Here is an 18,103-nt window from a genome sequence, read left to right as displayed (position 1 = left end):
TATTTATTTATTGTTATTGTCTGAATTATTTAATGATTCTCAGTGCATTGAAAAGTGACAGTATTCAAATCCCTATGGGAAAAAAAGGAATCAGCCGGAGCCACCTGATATTGAACGTAAGCGGCATCTTGCAGCAGTTTGGGCAACTAGTTGTCAAAAAAAAATCTACTTAAATCTAATGCCAAGCTATTTTTACCCATGCCCATTCAATAAATAAAAATATAATGAAGTAGGAATCAGGAAATAGATCAATAAATCCGTCATGGAATAATCATATTGGTTATGAAATAACTCATAATATAATTGGTTCAATATAATTATTTAACAATATATATTTCACAATATAATGAATTGAGTCATACAGTACTGTATTTGAGTTATGAATTGGCTTCATATTTGGCACACGCAAAAAACAACTTTGTTTGTTTTGAATTGTTCAAATTCAGTAGATAGTGATGAACTATCATCTTTGTTTGAACAATGGTTGGAAGAAAAACTGTCAAATGGCAAAAAACAAAAACAAAAAAACAGTAATACAGTAGAAATGAATAATTATGTTTAATTGGGACAATAAGTACATCAAACTAGGGAGTGGGATGAAACATCTGTGACCTCGAAAGAAAAGAAATCCAAAATTGAGGGGAAAAAAGCAGAGACTATATGGCACTAGGTTGTGTTCTGCCAAAATGTATTATGAAAGGAAAAGTAGTGGGACGTTTGTAAAAGCTTATCAAACAATGCAGGTAACAAATTTAAATAAACGTTTAGCCACTTAATATTGTATATCATTTTGAGTGTTTTGTGTGTTGCTGTGGTGTTTTGTGGATGTAAATTGTCATTATCTCTACTTTTCTTGTTGAGTTCTGTGATTGTTTTGAACCACTACTCACTACATCACAAAGAACATTACATGCCCCAAACAAGGACTACAGAGACACACACAAACACACAAACATTAATTTGCCACCAGAAAATCTTCCTTTGCAATGTCTCATGCATAACTGAAAAAGCACACATATCCACAGGTGGCTCCCAAGGCAAGAATAGATTTCAAAGAAAATGTCTGCTTTTCTACATGTCTAAAAGCTAAGAATCCTTTCAATCTATGCAGATTGGAGCCAGATTCCAGCTTTTTTTTTTTTAAAGGCAACATGAGGGATGGCAAAACGATGCTATCAGGCTTTGCTATAGTGAAGATGAGCTCAGAAGTGAGTAGATGTTGCCAAAAATGCCACTGAGCACTTCATTCGCCCTTTTGGCCTTGATGGTGTGCTCACCTGGGATGACCGATATAGTTTTCAGGGCTCGCAGAACCCTGAAGGTTCGCAGTGCTGATACATTGCCCAGGTCCACAAACTCTGTGACATATCTGTAAGGGAGGAGGTAGCGAGGCAGGGGAAGAGGTTCGGGGAGTGCAAGGTGTTTTCGGGATGCACACATTCACACACATACAGCACAGACGCCCACACCCATGGCATGACAAACCGAAAGGGGGGGGGGGGGGGTCATGGAAAAGGGAAGGGAACGGCAAATGGTCACACACAGGAGGATAAACTAGGGCAGCCTTACCTGGTATCACTGAGATAGTTTTCAAAGCTCTCAATACTCTGAATGTGCGCAGAGCGGAAACATTGCCTAGGTTTACAAACTCTGTTATATACCTGCAGAATTAAATGAACAGTTATCACAAAGCATCACTCAAGGATGTGCACACTCAACCATTTGAGGAAACAAAACATTAGTAACTCTTGTACACTGACAGAAACAGAAAAATAATACAATAATTGTGGAATTGTTTAGCATTTTCAAGATGAGTAGCTACTGAAAATTTCATACTATCAGACTTTATTCCCCACCTATAACCCCATTAACTGGATTTTTTTCCGATCCCAGGAGTTGAGCGTTTATGTCTATTTTTAGCTTCTCTTTAAAGGTCCCGTATTTTGGCTATTTAGATCTCCGTAGAGTGACTCAGTAACATGGATTTAATATAAAAGAGTCAATTTCATTTTTAAAAAACACCTGGGTTTTGTCATACGAGTGTCTAGAAAAGGCCCCTCTGACAGCTACTTCTGTTTGACCCAGTTTTGTATCCGCTTTGTCCATCTTTGGCGAAGACCGCCCGCTTTCCTATGATTGGTGGCCTCCGTGTAGAAGACCCACTTGTGAGAGCACACGTGTTCGTTATGTTGACAGCGCTGGAGCTGAGAGGTAGTCGGAGATCTTCGCTAGTGACAAAAATAAGCTTGAGAAATTTGAATGATGTAATTTCAAGCCTCTCGGCAGAAAAACATCTGGAACTCAAGAATGCGTGGACAATTTTAATTCATATTTCACATGTTTATTGAGGCACCATAGAGACAATACTACATCCCAAATACTAGAAAATGTTGGTTTGGTAAAATATGGGACCTTTAACTCAACAAAATAGTTTTTACTGTCCCTTAACTTTTCCAATGAGCTTCAGGATGAAGTCTAAACTGTTCCTGTTCTTTCATTAAATCAGCACACAATAAAGTATTCAGATTTCTAGTTAAATATGATCTGCTCTGAATCGAACACCCTTATTATGCCCAAAATACAACGCAATGCCTATGACACAGCATTCAAATTGAAGGTCATAGACTTGCCCATTGAAAAAGGCAATTGCCTGGCAACTACTCATGAGCCTGGAGTAAATGAAGCAATGATGTGATGTTGGAAGAAGCAGCATTGAGAACAATGTTGAATAAATCCCACTTTTTTAAGATTCTGGACCCTATTTTTAGTGTGCATATTTTGTTGTGGCATAGGCAGGATTTTGCTTCTGTTACTTTGTGCTATTTCCACTTGTGTTTACTTTCTACAGGTTTAGTAAGGGGATTTTAAACAGATATATGACCAATCTGGGAAGTAAATCCTTAGAAGGAAACTTTTTGACCAATGTCTTTGTGAAGATATGGAATTGTATGTATTAATAAAATGAAATTTAACTTCTGTGGGCAATAAAATTTAGAACACATACTTGATTTTCAGATCTTTTCTTTTTTTAAATGGCCTTAATCAACTTTTGGGGGGTCGAATTAGGGTTTTTTCAAGTGCTGAGTTGATTGCAAGCATTAGTTTTTCACCAAAAACACTCCTATGTGGGAAAGCAACCATGCATCTCTCCGAAGACAAAGTCAATATTATAACATTGGATTTCCCCATCTGGCTCAAGGCTGTGGACATCATAAAGAATGTATATCTATCTTGTTATTCCATGTTTAAGAGGATTTCACCTGCTAAAGTAAAGTAAAGGTGCTAAACTTCAGCACCTTGGTCAGCACCTTGGTCATGTAATGGAGGATACTGGAATACTAGAGGTAATACATGGTCTATCCATGGAGTACAACAGCTAACGAGATCCTGAATAGAAGGTGTTTTGACAAAGCAATCCGTACTCCCTTCCTTGTCAATGCAGCCATCTTTCAGCACATTATAAAACATGCCTTCACTTGGGAGGGACTTGGTGGTGGAAGGACCTTTATAGAGAAGGAAGCTGATTGAAAAATAGATCTAGTAGTTGCTGTGTTTGAAGACAAGTATGTTGAAACCTTTAATAGACTTGCTGGAGGAGGAAGAAAGTCATCAGAACTGAATGGCCGGCAGACCACAATGGGCACCTGTCCTGCATTGTTAGCAGGATGATGGAAAGCTGCTGGGCATCTTCAACATGCCAAGGGTGCCGGGCTCTACTGTCAACTCATGAAGCAACAAAAAGCTTTGCCTGCTTACCAAGAGACTTTTGAATGTTTCACTGCTCACAGAAACAATGTTGTCTATTCTTCTAGCCATGATTTGTACAGCACCTGATGTGACACTTTTATTAAGCAGATATTAATGAAGGCAGCCAAGTCAGAAGGTGGATTGAGTAAATGGGGTATAAGAAATAGGTATTCTGGCCACAAGTGTTGGGTACTCACTCTCTACCACTTCAGTGTCAACCAGTGCATGGAGGAAGGTGTCAAGAAACATGAGCCACTTCACAGAGACCTTGCTGAAAAACTGTCATGGATGGCAATGCCGTAAGGACAGATCCCAAAAAATAGACACTAGGGAAGAGGTCCGAAAATTTTTAATTCAACGAAAGAGCATGTGATGGCGAGACATACTAAGCTAAAGGGACTCACAACCAGAGAGAATAAAAATACAGATAACGCAGGGAGACACGACAAAAGGTCCATGTGGTATAATCGTAGAGAGGACAGATGTCGGCGGAAAACACGGGGCAAAAATGAGTGAATATTCCGATGCCCACGCACTGTCACGGTGCCCCCTAAAAAGGCTGATGATTACAATTCATGACAGGTGCGTCACCCAGACACTGCAACACAAGGAAAAACAATTGGAAACACAGGGCCACGACAGTATCCCCCCCTCAAAGGACACCCCTTGGCGGACCACCCAGCTTCTGCGGGTGGAGAGAGTGGAAGGCCTGGAGCAGGGACGGATCTAAGATCGCTCCTCAGGGCCGTAACCCTCCCAGTCGACCAAATACTGCACACCCCTGCCCCTTCTTCTGGAATCCAATGTTCTATATTATATATATTCTGCAATCTCCTGAGAAGGGAACAACGGCGGCTGATAACCGTAGGCGACCGTCGAGTGGCAGAGCAAACGAGGGTGTTATACGCATATTCCACCCAAGGCAGGTGAGAAGACCACGATAAGGATGCTGATGGCAAACACAGCGAAGAGCAGCCTCCACCTCTCTTCACTTCCTCCTCTTGATTTGCCCTCTCAGCCTGGCCGTTGGTCTGCGGGTGGAAACTGGACGAACGACTGGAGGAAGCCCCCAGCGCTTTGCAGAACAACCTCCAGACCAGAGAGACGAACTGCGGCCCCCTGTCAGACACCAGATCAGCAGGAATACCATAAACTCGGAAGACATGGTCGACAAGGAGATTAGCAGTCTCAAAGGAGGACGGCAGCTTCGGCACAGCAACGAAATGGGCCATCTTGGAGAATCTGTCGACAACACTCAGGATGACCGAGTTCCCTTCGGACAGCGGAAGGCCCGTGATGAAGTCCAAGGCGACGTGGGACCAGGGGCGGGAAGGAATGGGCAGTGGATGAAGAAGACCAGCTGGAGGACGATCGGACATCTTGCTACTGGCACACACTGTGCATGCCGAGACATATTCCTTAACATCCCTGCGTAATCCCTGCCACCAGAACCGTTGGGAAATGAGGACAAATGTCTGACTGACCCCAGGATGGCAAGCGACTCTAGAAGTGTGTGCCCACCTCAACACCTCTGGACGCAAAACGACCAGAACAAACAACTTGCCATCAGGAACACCTCCCGGAGCCAGGACGTCCATCCCTGCCTCCACCACCTTCTTCTCAACCTCCCACTGATGCGCTCCCACCACCCGGGTCCCAGGTAGAATGGTCTCCACAACAGGCTGAACAGCAGACGAGCCATGCAGCCTAGACAAGGCGTCAGGTTTGCCGTTCTTCAACCCAGGGCGGTAAGTGATGACGAAATCGAAACGGGTAAGGAACAGGGCCCAACGTGCTTGACGGGGATTGAGTCTCTTAGCAGTCCAGAGGTAAGACAGGTTCTTGTGGTCGGTAAAAACTTGAAAAGGTTCCCTAGTACCCCCCAGCCAGTGCCTCCACTCCTGCAGCGCCAGGACAATGGCCAGCAGCTCTCTATTGCCCACATCGTAATTGGCCTCTGCTGGGCTCAGGCGCCTAGAGAAGAAGGCGCAGGGGTGCAGCCTCTGGTCGACCGGGGACCTCTGGGAGAGGACCACCCCCACTCCTGAATCAGATGCGTCCACCTCGACAACAAAAGGAAGGTCAGGATTAGGATGATTTAACACAGGAGCCTTCACAAACAATTGTTTAATATGATCAAAAGCCGCTTCTGCCTTAGGGATCCATACAAATTGTATTTTATTGGAAGTAAGTCTAGTCAGAGGTCCCACCTTAAGGCTGTAATTACGTATAAATCGCCTACAAAAATGAGCAAAACCCAAAAACCTCTGCAACTGCTTCCTAGACGTTGGAGTTGGTCAATCAACCACAGCCTGGATCTTGGCTGGATCGGCACGAAGCTGGCCCTTCTCCACGATGAACCCCAAAAACTGTACCGACTCCGCATGGAACTCACACTTCTCAGCCTTGATGGAAAGACGGTTTTCCATCAAGTGCTGCAACACCATGCGGACATGTTTGTGATGTTCATGTAGATCACGGGAAAAGATTAAGATGTCGTCCAAGTACACAGAACAGAAAACATTTATCATGTCCCGCAGCACATCATTGATAAGACACTGAAACACAGCGGGCGTAATATGTTGTAACTGCCAGGAGACGCCCATTCAAATCAAGTACTTTTCTAGGTTTGCTAAGTCTTTACAGTGGACAATTTAGAGTCTCTATCACACAGGAGTCCACAAAACAATCATCGGCTCCGGAGTCAATTAACGCGGAAACCTTTACACTGCCGCCAAATCCCGATATTTCACCCGGCAAATGAAGTCTCGATCCAGTTCTCACTGGGTACCATGTCTTCATCAAAATACTCACACGATGAGACATTCTTTCTGGAGGCAGAAGGCGCTGTCACCACCTGGCCGCTTGGCTTGGAATGCGTAGCATCAATTCCCCGTGAAGGTCTCGCCAGGCAGGTGGATACCTTGTGTCCTGGTTGGCTGCAGTACAGACACGCCCCCGCTCTCATGCGTCTCTGACGTTCCGTCTCCGTCAGACGCCCCTCGCCGAGTTGCATCAGCTCCTCCTCGGCCAAGCCCGGCTCCCTCGCCGACGCCGAGGTGGATGGGAGAACACAGGCGGCGTCTTCCTTGGCGGACGAAGAATGTCCCGGGGAAGCAGACCCAAAAAAAATGTGCCGTTCAGCCGCCCCTTCGCGCTGCCGTTCCCTAAGTCGATTGTCCAGTCTAATGGCTAGTCCGATCAACTCCTCCAAATTAGTGCTCTCGTTCTGGGCCGCCAACTCATCTTTGACGGCAGGACAGAGTCCCCGACGAAAAATGCCGTTCAACGCAACAACGTCGAATCCACTCTCTGCTGCCAGAATGCGAAACGTAATGGAGCATTTGGCTACTGATAAGTCCCCCTGGGAATGGTCCAACAACCGGCAACCGGCCTCCTTGCCCTTGACTGGGTGATCAAAAACTCTCCTCAGTTCAGATTCGAATGCCAGGAAGGAGGAACGTAATGCTGAGTTGGCACCGCTGACCGCCATCGTCCACGATGCCGCCTGACCCGTAAGTAGACTCATTATGAAAGCAACCTTCGTCTTATCCTGGACATACGTGACCGGTTGTTGGTCAAATGCTAGGGTACATTGATAAATAAATTGACCGCAGCCACCGAGCTCCCCAGCATAACGAGAAGGATTTGGGAGACAAGCTACCCTGGCGGGTGGCACCGCGGCCACCAAGTTGGCTACGGGTGCTTCTGTCAGAACCGGAGGTGATCCAAGTGCACACAACTGATCAACCCGAGAACTCAGCATACTGAGATGGGTCATTAACGCAGTAATTGCCTCCCTGAGCTTGTGTAACGATGTCTTGTGTCTTCCTATCAAGTGTCCCTGACTTGCCAACGCGTGGCGAAAAGAGTCTTAGTCTGTGGGATCCATTTTGGTCGGAATATTGTGTCATGGACGGCAATGCCATAAGGGCAGATGCCAAAAAATAGACTCTGGGTAAGAGGTCCGAAAAATTTTAATTCAACGACAGAACATGTGATGGCGAGACATACTAAGCTAAAGGGACTCACAACCAGAGAGAATCAAAAAACAGATAATGCAGGGAGACACGACAAAAGGTCCGTGTGGTATAATCGTAGAGAACCTAAATTGTGACAGAGGACAGACGTCTGCGGCAAACACGGGGCAAAAACGAATGAATATTCCGACGCCCACACACTGTCACGGTGCCCCCTAAAAAGGCTAATGATTACAATTCATGACAGGTGCGTCACCGATGTCAACGCCCACCTTCGCTCACCCAGACACTGCAACACAAAGAAAAACAATTGGAAAACAGGGCCATGACAAAAAACAGAAACAAGACGCTGAAGCATTTGAATTTGCCCTCAAATGCTTTGACAGTTGCTGGTGTCTTTCTCAACAAGATTCACAAACACTGTAAATAACCCAGTTAATTCCAGTTAATTCCGACCGAGCAGTTGAAGTAAGGAGGGAAATGCAGAAAAGCTGGATGGACAGTCAGCCACATCGACCAAGAAGTTGAAGGTCCGACCCTGGCCATCACTTAAAAAGATACCCAAGGTAAACGAGAAGAAGATTCACATTGACTCACTGAGGTTTTTGACATTTATAAACACATGGATATGTTCCTTGACACAAAAGTTACAAAGGATGCAATGAGTCAGGCTGGTACTGTGACCTTACAGTGTGTTTGCAATACACCAGGTACAGCATTGGCTGCAATTGGGTACAGAATAGCATTTTCTCGCAGAACGCAGCCACAGAAATCATCAAACCAGAGAGCCTGATGGTGCAGCTGCACGGCATTTGCTCTGTCTTTATTTTCAGGGCATGTCTTTGGATCCCAATGTCTATGGATGCACATTGGGTCTTCATAGTTATTAAGAGCCAGTTCCAACACTTGACTCCGTGGATCACGAGGAGCTACTCCAGTTCACAATCTGAAAATTGTTTTGTAATGGAGATTGTCGGCAGTGCAGCTGCAAGAACAATGGTGTTAAATGTGTCTCAGCATGTAGAGTTTGTAAAAGGCATTATATGCAGGAATTGTATTCAGACATTGACTCCTGAAGCATTTGACACTGTGGATCATTATTATCTGTTAATGTGATTCAAATTATTATTTTTTGCCCCCCACAAAGGAGTAGTTTTGTTGAAAACGCTTGCAATCAACTCACCATTCTTAAAAAAAATTCTAGTAGACCCAGCATAAGTTATTCATTCATTCATTTTCCGAACCGCTTATCCTCACTCGGGTCGCTGACGTGCTGGAGCCTATCCCAGCTGACTCCGGGCGACAGGTGGGGTACACCCTAAACTGGTCGCCAGCCAAACGCAGGGCACATACTGTACTGTATAAACAAAGAACCATTCGCACACACATTCACGCAATTAATTGTCTTCAATTAACCTACCATGCATGTTTTTGGGATATGGGAGGAAATCGAAGTACCAGAGAAAACCCACGCAGGCACAGGGAGAACATGCAAACTCCACACAGGCGAGGCCGGATTTGAACCTGGGTCCTCAGAACTGTGCGGCAGATGTGCTAACCAGTCGCCAACCGTGCCGCCCATCATAAGTTAATTAGGGTCAAATAATTGTATTTTTATTATCTTTTTAATTCAGTAACGGCAGTCCAACTTAAAATTTGTTCTCCGCATTTACCACAGAGTTTAATTTCACATTTTTGATCCATGGAATTATACACCTTCACAAACACATCTGCTATATGTGGAACATTATGTGACCAAACCCGAAAAAACAGGTTAGCCGACTTCCTGTGTATGCTGCAGTAACTACCATACCAACGGGTTGATGACATCATGGTTTGAACCCGAACTTGACCATATTTAGTTTTCTTTACAGCTGGTGTTTTCGGACAAAAGTTCAATTCATGTACAGTGTATATTATTTATACAAATATGATATGACATATACAGGTATGTAAACCCGAATGAAGCCTAGCTCTTGTGTAAAACAAAAGACATTGTAGATGTTTAAAGTTCCTACGAGTGCTTTGTCCCGGTCTCCTGCTATACAGTTCTGCCATTTACTGTACTTGAACCGGAAGGAAGTCCTTTGACCCATTTGCCAAATGCAGAAGTTGGTTGCGCATATACCCATCTGGTGTATATATTTCTTGGTAAGTACTGATTGTGTGGGTGCCTTTGTGTGTGCGTACTCTGAGCTCAGCCGGTGGAGCACCGACACCAGAACATTCCTCTAATGAAGAAAACGCTTTAGGGTCAATATAATCCAAAATATTGAGACAATCATTCTGATATTTTCAGAGGTTGAAGTGGGCATAAATTGAAATGTACTTAATATATTTTGGTGACGATTAGTTGCAGTTTTGTGACATTAAGTGATGTTGGGCTTTATCTATCTACAGACATGCAAACTCCAAAGGCATGAAAGAGGTGACCAAAAAAAAAAAAGAAGCATTGTAGGTGGGTCTAGGGGGATGCCCTGGGCCCCCGCAGAGAATTGTTTTGACTTTGAAATAAATTACGCAATCTGGAAGACTCTGAAGAGTACAATAAGGTAAAATAAACAAATTTTCTTCACGCAAAAAAACATTTACTTACACCGCACAACTACATGTTGATGTACAAATTTAAGATGAAAATTAAATTTCCCACATTTCTTTGCTTTTTTGTTTTGGCCTCCAACTTGAGCTAGGCCCATCTCCACCTGCACCTGATGCCTGCTTCAAGCTGTGCCACATGAATAGCATCCTGCTCTTTAAGCACTCTCATTCTGGAAAAGAATTAACTAAAATCATTGTCTGTTTCACTTCATTTTTCACTATTACCAACTTCAAAAGCTAATCCCAAATGCATCCTCCAGGAAAATATTAAGTTCAGTGTTTTTCTGTTTTTATTGGCCATTTCTGAATTTGAAGTTAGTTCATTCTGTGTTGTGACATAATGCCTAACATCACTCCGTCACTTAATACATTTAACGTTAACATCCGAAAACTAATTAGATAATTGTAGGCGCATTTCCCAATTAATACAAGATGTACTAGCGGATCAGCTCTTGTCTCCGATGTTACGCGTGTTTTGGGATTCCGATGGGACCACAACCAGGACCACGACCCGCAGCACCTCAAAGCGAAAATAAAAAAGACCAGTGCAACAAATATGACACGGGCTAACCTGATGTGCAAAAATGTTGCTTAAACGTAAGAGTAACATAGAGGTGGATAGGGTAGCCAAATATTGTACTCAAGTAAGAGTACTGTTACTTGACAATAATCAATAAAAGAAAAAAAAGAAAAGAAAATGTGAATGTGCAAATTCTGATATCACTGTGCGCGTGTGTGTTTGTGTGTGTGTAAGTGTGCGTGTGCGTGTGCGTGTGTGTGTGTGTGCACGCACAGCCAAAACTACATCATCTGCAATTTACTGCAAGGTGTTTTCTCATGTTATAAGTGGGCTGAAATATCCACATTTGGGCAGTGAGTGCCAGTGCATTACTACAATAAATGAAAGCTGTTGTTTTTGTTCGTCTAAATGTAAACACGAGTAGCGCGCCGTTGCCTTCATAGTAACGACGACCTTCCCAACATGGTCACCACGTAGGCACGTCGATCAGTCGGGCTGGCTAATCTAGTGTTAATACCTATCCCCGGGAAGCCCAATAGAAGATGTTGCATGAGGTCATGTGACTTCGTTTGATTGGTGAACTAAACTTAAATGTCACTTGTGCTTAAATTGGAGTGGAGCAAACAGCACCCAATGCGGAAGTCGTAGTATTGTGCACTAAATAGTTGATAAATAAGCAATAATTGATAAATAAAAGTAGCGAGCGACATTTCAATAATTGTAACGGAGTAAAAGTACAGTTACTTCTTAACAGCAGAAGCGGCGGAAGTGTTTTTTCGGGTCTCGCCAACTCCTGTGACTTATCCAAAGCAGGTCCCCTGCGCACAGGCGGAACCTCAGGCCGAAGCGCTCACATATTCATCCGCTGCGGAGTAATAGTCACAATTACATCTGTGTGTGGATGGTGGCTTGGTGGAATGGCTCTAGCTGCCAGCGTTCAAGGAGTACAAAACAACCTATGAAGTCAGCGATGACGTCAGCGATGCCGTCAGCAACGGCAGACCCCCCGCCCCGGAAAAACTCATCGGATCTATACGGTTCACGTAAATGGCTTATTTTGAGGCAAATTTCGCCAAAAGGCGACTGATTTGCATGTATGTATCTGAGAGGAAAACTCAATGTCCATAAAATAAAAAAATATTGGGGCGATCGTTCTGATATTTTCAGAGCTTGGCATGGCCATAAGTAGAGATGTCCACATAAATTTAGGTGACCAGTGACTGTACTTTTGTGACATTAAGCGACGTAAAGGTTTTTCCTCTATAGTGACTTTTAGAGGTCTCCAATGAATTAGAACGTTTGATTTCACCGCAACTCCTTGGCGACCCGGCTAGTCTCCAGGACACGCCACAGAGACGTCTCTGTCGCCATCAGTTCACCATCTAGTCTCTAGGCCTGTGAAATAGAGGTCCTACAAAACAGTCCACATGGGTATGAAAGGTTTTTTGTGGGTGCGCTGTACAATACATTTATTGAGGCAGGGGACATATGTAGGCTGCACTCAAGTCAATTAGGATACAGTAGAGATCTTGGGCAAAGTTTTTAAAACACACAATAATATAATGTAGATTGTTCTCCTCTTTCTAACACAGCGATTAGCGAGAAAAGTGTAAGTGTGCCAAAATACTTACGCCATGAGGATGACGCTAAAGTCCAGCCAGTTCCACGGGTCACGCAGAAAGGTGAACTTCCCCACGCAAAAGCCTCTGGCCAGGATCTTTATGAGGGACTCAAAAGTGTAAATTCCTGTGAATGTGTATCTGGCAAATAAAGAAGAATGACAAATAGCGTGTTACAAGACAGACTGCAGTACATGACTTAGCACTGGTCCAGCCGCCATGTCATGTTTACATTGTTTGTGATCTAACATGTTTAAGGTAGTTGGCTTAAGCTTTCGTTACCATGATGACTGAGAGCAGAGCGAGAGGGTAATGCTAAGGCGACGGTTACTGCTACAGCAAACAGTGAGTGATCATATAGAGAGACACCCTGCAAGACACTGATACCCCGAAATGCTCCCCGGGCGCTTCAGCTGCCCCCTGCTCCAGTGTGTTCCACTAACATGTGGATGTGTTCACTGTGATGGGTTAAATGCAGAGAACAAATTTCGTGTGCATGCATGCATGTTCATGACAATAAAAGATGATTCTTCTTCTTCTTCTATAGACAGCAAAAGCTTTTATTGTATTTCCACTAGTGGAAGTAGCACTACACCATGGCACTGTATTAGGCCTGCTGCACACTGCGCGATGCAGTTGAACCCGATTGGACCCGACCATCGCATGAAAATAAGAGTTACCGAAGCACCCCAGCACATTGAGCAACAGTATATCTGGACACCCTTAGCGAGCCTGTATAGGCATTTGATGCTGTATGTTATTGTACACATTTCTTAAACCATAAAAAGATAGAATAATAGTTATGGAAGAAGCAGGCTGCTGAAGAGACTGGACGTGGGCGAGAATAAAAGCAAGAGTGTGGCTATTTTAAAGCCGTCTCACTGACTCCCTTCATTTGAACGTATCCAGAGTGGACGTACCTTTCGTGCGCACTGTGGTCACAAGCTTTGCTTTTTCATCCACAGGCACATTATACATTATGAATATAGATGTAAAACACAATATTTGATGCCTTATATACTCCGGCGGCCGTTCGCTGTCTCGCATGTTTAAAACCCTGATTGGCTGTAATCTGCAAAGCTGAGACAGTAAGAAAACAGTGGCCCATTACAAACGGTGCTAACTTCCAAGTTGTCTCGGAGCCAGATGTAAATACCAGGAAATAGAAGCTGAAATGTTCATCTCTGGGCTCATATTCATCTACATTCATTTTTAGACACCAATATTATTAGTCTATACAGCAAAAGTAAAGGATATGGCTGCACTGTTCCAATACCTTTGGAGAGTATAATGATGTCATACAATGATGTACATACAATTCGAAAACTAAAACCCTGCAAAAATGTAATCCTATTTTAAAACGCACGTCAAAGTAACAATTACACACTCTCGCAATTGTATTTTCGACAACACAGAACCAATGACTCAATGAGAAAAAAAGAAAAGCGGCTTACTCTACATTCTTGGCCCATTCCGGAGGGTTACTTAGGGTCATAAAAGCACAGTTGGTTAGGATGGTGAACATGATCAACATGCTGAACATCGTTGAAACACAACAGTCAAGGAACATAATGGAAAATTGACGTTAACTTGCATTGTAGTCTAAAAAGAAAATCCGACCTTGACGTACCATAACTACAATATCCAAAAACATAAATGCGTCTTGAATTCAAGCAGTCAATAAAGTATCACTTCAGGGCTGTCTAACTCGTTTTCATTGCGGGCCACATCAGTTAATGGTTGCCCTCAGAGGGTCGGTTGTAACTGTGAAACCGTATAAATGTATAGTCTCCTCATCATTTGCATTTAAATGCACAGTGGCTATAATATCTTGATATGACTGAGCCAATCACAACATGTCGTTTTGGTATTCAGAACATCCGAATCTCATTTTGTCTGATAAAGGCTTTCATCTATATGAAGCTCTGTATATAGCACACTTTAAAAGGATATGAGTGTACCAAAACTCTAATAGCTATCCTCCTCAGCGGGTTGAAGGGGTTTAAGATGTACAAGGCAGGAGTGGCGTTGAAACGGAAGATTGCCTTCCCACGATTCAATACTATGAAAGTCTGAAAAGGAGACAAAAAGCAGCGAAAACATTGAAATACATTGGTATGTATAGAATTCATAATGCATGTGATAAACATTCTCAGAGCCTGATTTACCCAAGATTTGTATGTGCAAAAACTGGCGCAAACTTGAAAGCTGATCTTATAACCAGGCGCACCCAGTATTATGTCTGCCAAACGCGCAAAATTGCCGCACAGTTCATTTTGTGTGTTCTGGCAGGAGTACATGCAAATAGATTCATTTAGCCCCCACAATGTGATTTATCGAACCTGAGGCAAATTGCGATGGCTGATTTTGCGTCTTGTAGTGCTGCATCTAAAATGCAGGTGCAAATGAGAGGAGAACGGGATAACAGATTTGTACCACTAGTGTAAACATTGTTGAAATGCCAGAAGAAAATGTTTTTGCGATATATCCATTCAGTAAAGCGATTTGGGAGCTTCGGAATGTATGAGCTGGCTCAAGCCCGGGACACACAAATAGGCAATCCGGCTGTTGTTGTCCCAATTTTGCCTCTTCCCGACCAAGCACGTCAAATGGCAGACAATCTTATGTTTTATAAGATTATGGTATAAGAACATCCTTAGGTCTGAGGGGCGTTAAGAGTGGATTTGTCCCGATTTTAGGGTCCGAAACAGATGGAAGCCAACAATATTAGATAATGAATATTACGACTAGGCTTTACACGACCAGGATTTTTGGGGCCGATCACCGATCACTAATCTGCGAGTTATAAAAAAACGATAACCGATCATCGACCCGATCACAAGATGGAGGAATGTGTCTATTTAAATGACCTGTTCATTTACTGTATATACTTGTGTACTTAATTGCTCAAAAATGTATCTTTGTTCATCTATTTATGCCAGTGAGGCATAGTGACAGACAGAACAAATGATAAATGGTCTTCTGTTAGAGAGCCTTCTATTCCGATTATAATCTACTGTATATGGGCAATTATAAACCATTTGGAGGGGTGTCAATTACTAACAGTTTTTCACTACTTGTAGTATGGCTCGGCCCCGATACACCACCTCACCCCACCACCACCCTTCTGCACGCGAGGTTTACTATACTCCAAATCCAGTATCATTTGGGGCATTCATATTTCAAAGGGCCAGTGTAGTTGTATCGTGTTTCACCAAATCGAAACTACGTCCTTAGATGCAGCCTCCATCCTATCAACAGAAACGGGTGGGACAGATAATTCTGTGATAGATTCAAACAGACCTTCTGATTGCTGTAATAGCTGTCCAAATCCTCCAGAGGAGTGGACACCAAACCTGGAGGGATGTCACCATAAATGAAGGGAAGTGATTTTCCTGCCTCCAAGTCACTGTTGGGCTTGGGCCCATCTTCATCGTCGCAGTCGCTGCGCCGCTCTGCCCGTGGTCTCCGGGCCTCCTCTTCGGCAATGCGCCTCTCAATGGCGGCCAGAGACTCCGGGACAAAGGGGCGGAAGCTGTCAGGACCAGGCGGTACCAGCAGCTGGGCCATTTTGTCATCCTGCTCCTTTAAGTCGAGAGTGACTCAGTTGGATTAGAGAGCTGCAGTTCAGAAGGAAGTGAAGGGTAATTAGTTGGGTTGTGTCATATCATACCGTGCGAAATTATGACAGTTTTCGACACAGTGCAAAGAATTCCAAGTCGCAATATTGACAGTTATAGACCGGCACACATTTTCCATTGTGCATTGTGTGCTGCTCTTGAAAAAAACCACAAATAAATCCTCATAAGCCACAAGCACCAGCATAACCTATGGAGGAGAATTGGGGTGGCACAAATAATGGCTTCGCAAAAGCCCTGGTGAGCCATTATGAGCTCATTGTCTTTGCCTCCTCGTCCCCGGGCGTAGTAGTAGTGTTCCTCATGGGACACTATACTGGCTAGGGCTGCACAATATTTTGTTTGAGCATTGTCATCGCAATGCATGTGTGCTCGATAGCCACGTCACAAGTAATTCACAATATACATTGAATCAACTGTAATACTAAAAGTGACCAGCAGACGGACCTGGTCTGACATGCTCAAATGATTAAAAGAATGTACACCTGCTGCATTTCCTATTTTGCTCTTCAGCGTGAAGCTAGGCAGGCATGCGGCAGCTGCGTGAGTGTGCGAGGTGCGTTAAGGGACACTGCGTAAATGGGAGTGAATGTGTTCTTTTGGAATACAATACATAATTGTAAAAATTGATTACTGGGGAAATTATTATTTGTATCAGAATTATTTAGTTCAAACACTGTACATTCACACTGTGATAATACATCATTTATTTTGTTTTGTAATATAAGAATAGATACATTATTTTGTTAATATAGTCAGCAAGAGCTGCAAGGAATGCAAAGTTATCAATGTCCTTTCACATCGTTCCTGTCATATACTCTGTTGTCTGTCACAAAATCAAAATAAATTCATAACATGTGAAACTACTTTAAAAATAGCTATAACAGCAGCTCTAGCAATGCCAGTTCACTTTACCTAGAAGTCCATGTAAACAGTGTCATTCCTTCTCACCCATTTTCACTGACATCTAGTTATTTTGTATGTTGTTGTTTAACAATTGAATTTCCTGTATTGGGTTCAAAACTATCATCCCATGTCAGAGGATCTGGATTCAGCCATTTCTTTGTATTGGCCTTTTTGCATACGGCCTGGATACTTCTCGTTCCTCAACACATGAATTTCCTTTTCCAGATTATGATCTACTTATATATAGTGTTCACTTTAAAAGTATTCAAGAGGTAGACAACTTTAAATGAATGTCCTCATATTCTCATCTAGGATCTCACTCAAAGTGGTCATACTGCTCTCCAAACATTTAGGGATACCATTTAAAATTCTCATCAAGCACTGATATCGGTCTCTAGCCAGTATGTCTTACTGCCCTTTCCTTTAGTAGTGACAAAAATCAAGGCCGCGTTCCAAGATGGTGGCAGTATGCCGTGCACCAGTGTATAATTTAGGTTTTTTAAAAGTAGGGCTGTCAAAGCGTTAACTCATGATTAATCACAACAAAATGATCACATTAATTATGTATTAACTCAGATGAATCACATAATTTATTTGACCACACACGTTGCTTTGCCTTAACTGGATATCTGGATACCTGGATATCTGAAATGCGGTGCAAGTGAGGTCAGTGATCAGGTCAATGCTTACGCCAGCGCAAAGACTCCGAATGGTGTGCTTGATGCCAAATTTTGCTTCAAAAGTCACCCCAATGGGAAAACAAAGGTAATTTACATATAGTGTAGCTTTTCATCGAAGCACAACAAGTTTAAAATACCATCTCAAAGCAAAATGTGTCACTATGTGTGGTATATTTGGCTGGCTGTGATTAATCGCAATTAATCAAAATTCAAGTCTGATTAATCTGATTGAAAATATGAATCGATTGACCGCTCTCCTTAAAAGCCTGGTCAAATTCTAATCTGGTGATGGGTGAAGTGAAAATATAATTTTAAAACATAAAACAGAAACTATTCCAAATGAAAATACATACAACGAACAACTACATTATGAAACAAAAGGGAATATTTACAAACTGATCCGTGAGGCATTCTG

At 43.0% G+C, this 18,103-nt stretch overlaps 1 protein-coding gene and 1 long non-coding RNA gene across 2 annotated transcripts in view; one reads left to right on the top strand and one right to left on the bottom strand.

The window, feature by feature from the left end:
- The window catches only part of LOC133483284 (uncharacterized), a 104,911-nt gene that overhangs the window by 59,949 nt on the left and 26,859 nt on the right, over positions 1-18,103 (top strand). The gene's annotated exons all lie outside the window — the stretch shown is intronic.
- The window catches only part of LOC133483276 (sodium channel protein type 2 subunit alpha-like), a 69,181-nt gene that overhangs the window by 46,817 nt on the left and 4,261 nt on the right, over positions 1-18,103 (bottom strand). The window contains exons 2-6 of the mRNA XM_061784264.1: positions 15,768-16,084; positions 14,419-14,536; positions 13,919-14,009; positions 12,477-12,605; positions 1,278-1,369 (exon numbers count right to left, since the gene is read on the bottom strand). Of these exons, the coding sequence (XP_061640248.1) occupies positions 1,278-1,369; positions 12,477-12,605; positions 13,919-14,009; positions 14,419-14,536; positions 15,768-16,034 (697 nt within the window). The 5' untranslated portion in view covers positions 16,035-16,084. The remainder of the gene's footprint in view (positions 1-1,277; positions 1,370-12,476; positions 12,606-13,918; positions 14,010-14,418; positions 14,537-15,767; positions 16,085-18,103) is intronic.

The sequence above is a fragment of the Phyllopteryx taeniolatus genome, chromosome 1, assembly GCF_024500385.1.
Source record: "Phyllopteryx taeniolatus isolate TA_2022b chromosome 1, UOR_Ptae_1.2, whole genome shotgun sequence".
NCBI classification, from domain to species: domain Eukaryota; kingdom Metazoa; phylum Chordata; class Actinopteri; order Syngnathiformes; family Syngnathidae; genus Phyllopteryx; species Phyllopteryx taeniolatus.
This window is presented reverse-complemented; position numbering and strand designations above follow the sequence as displayed.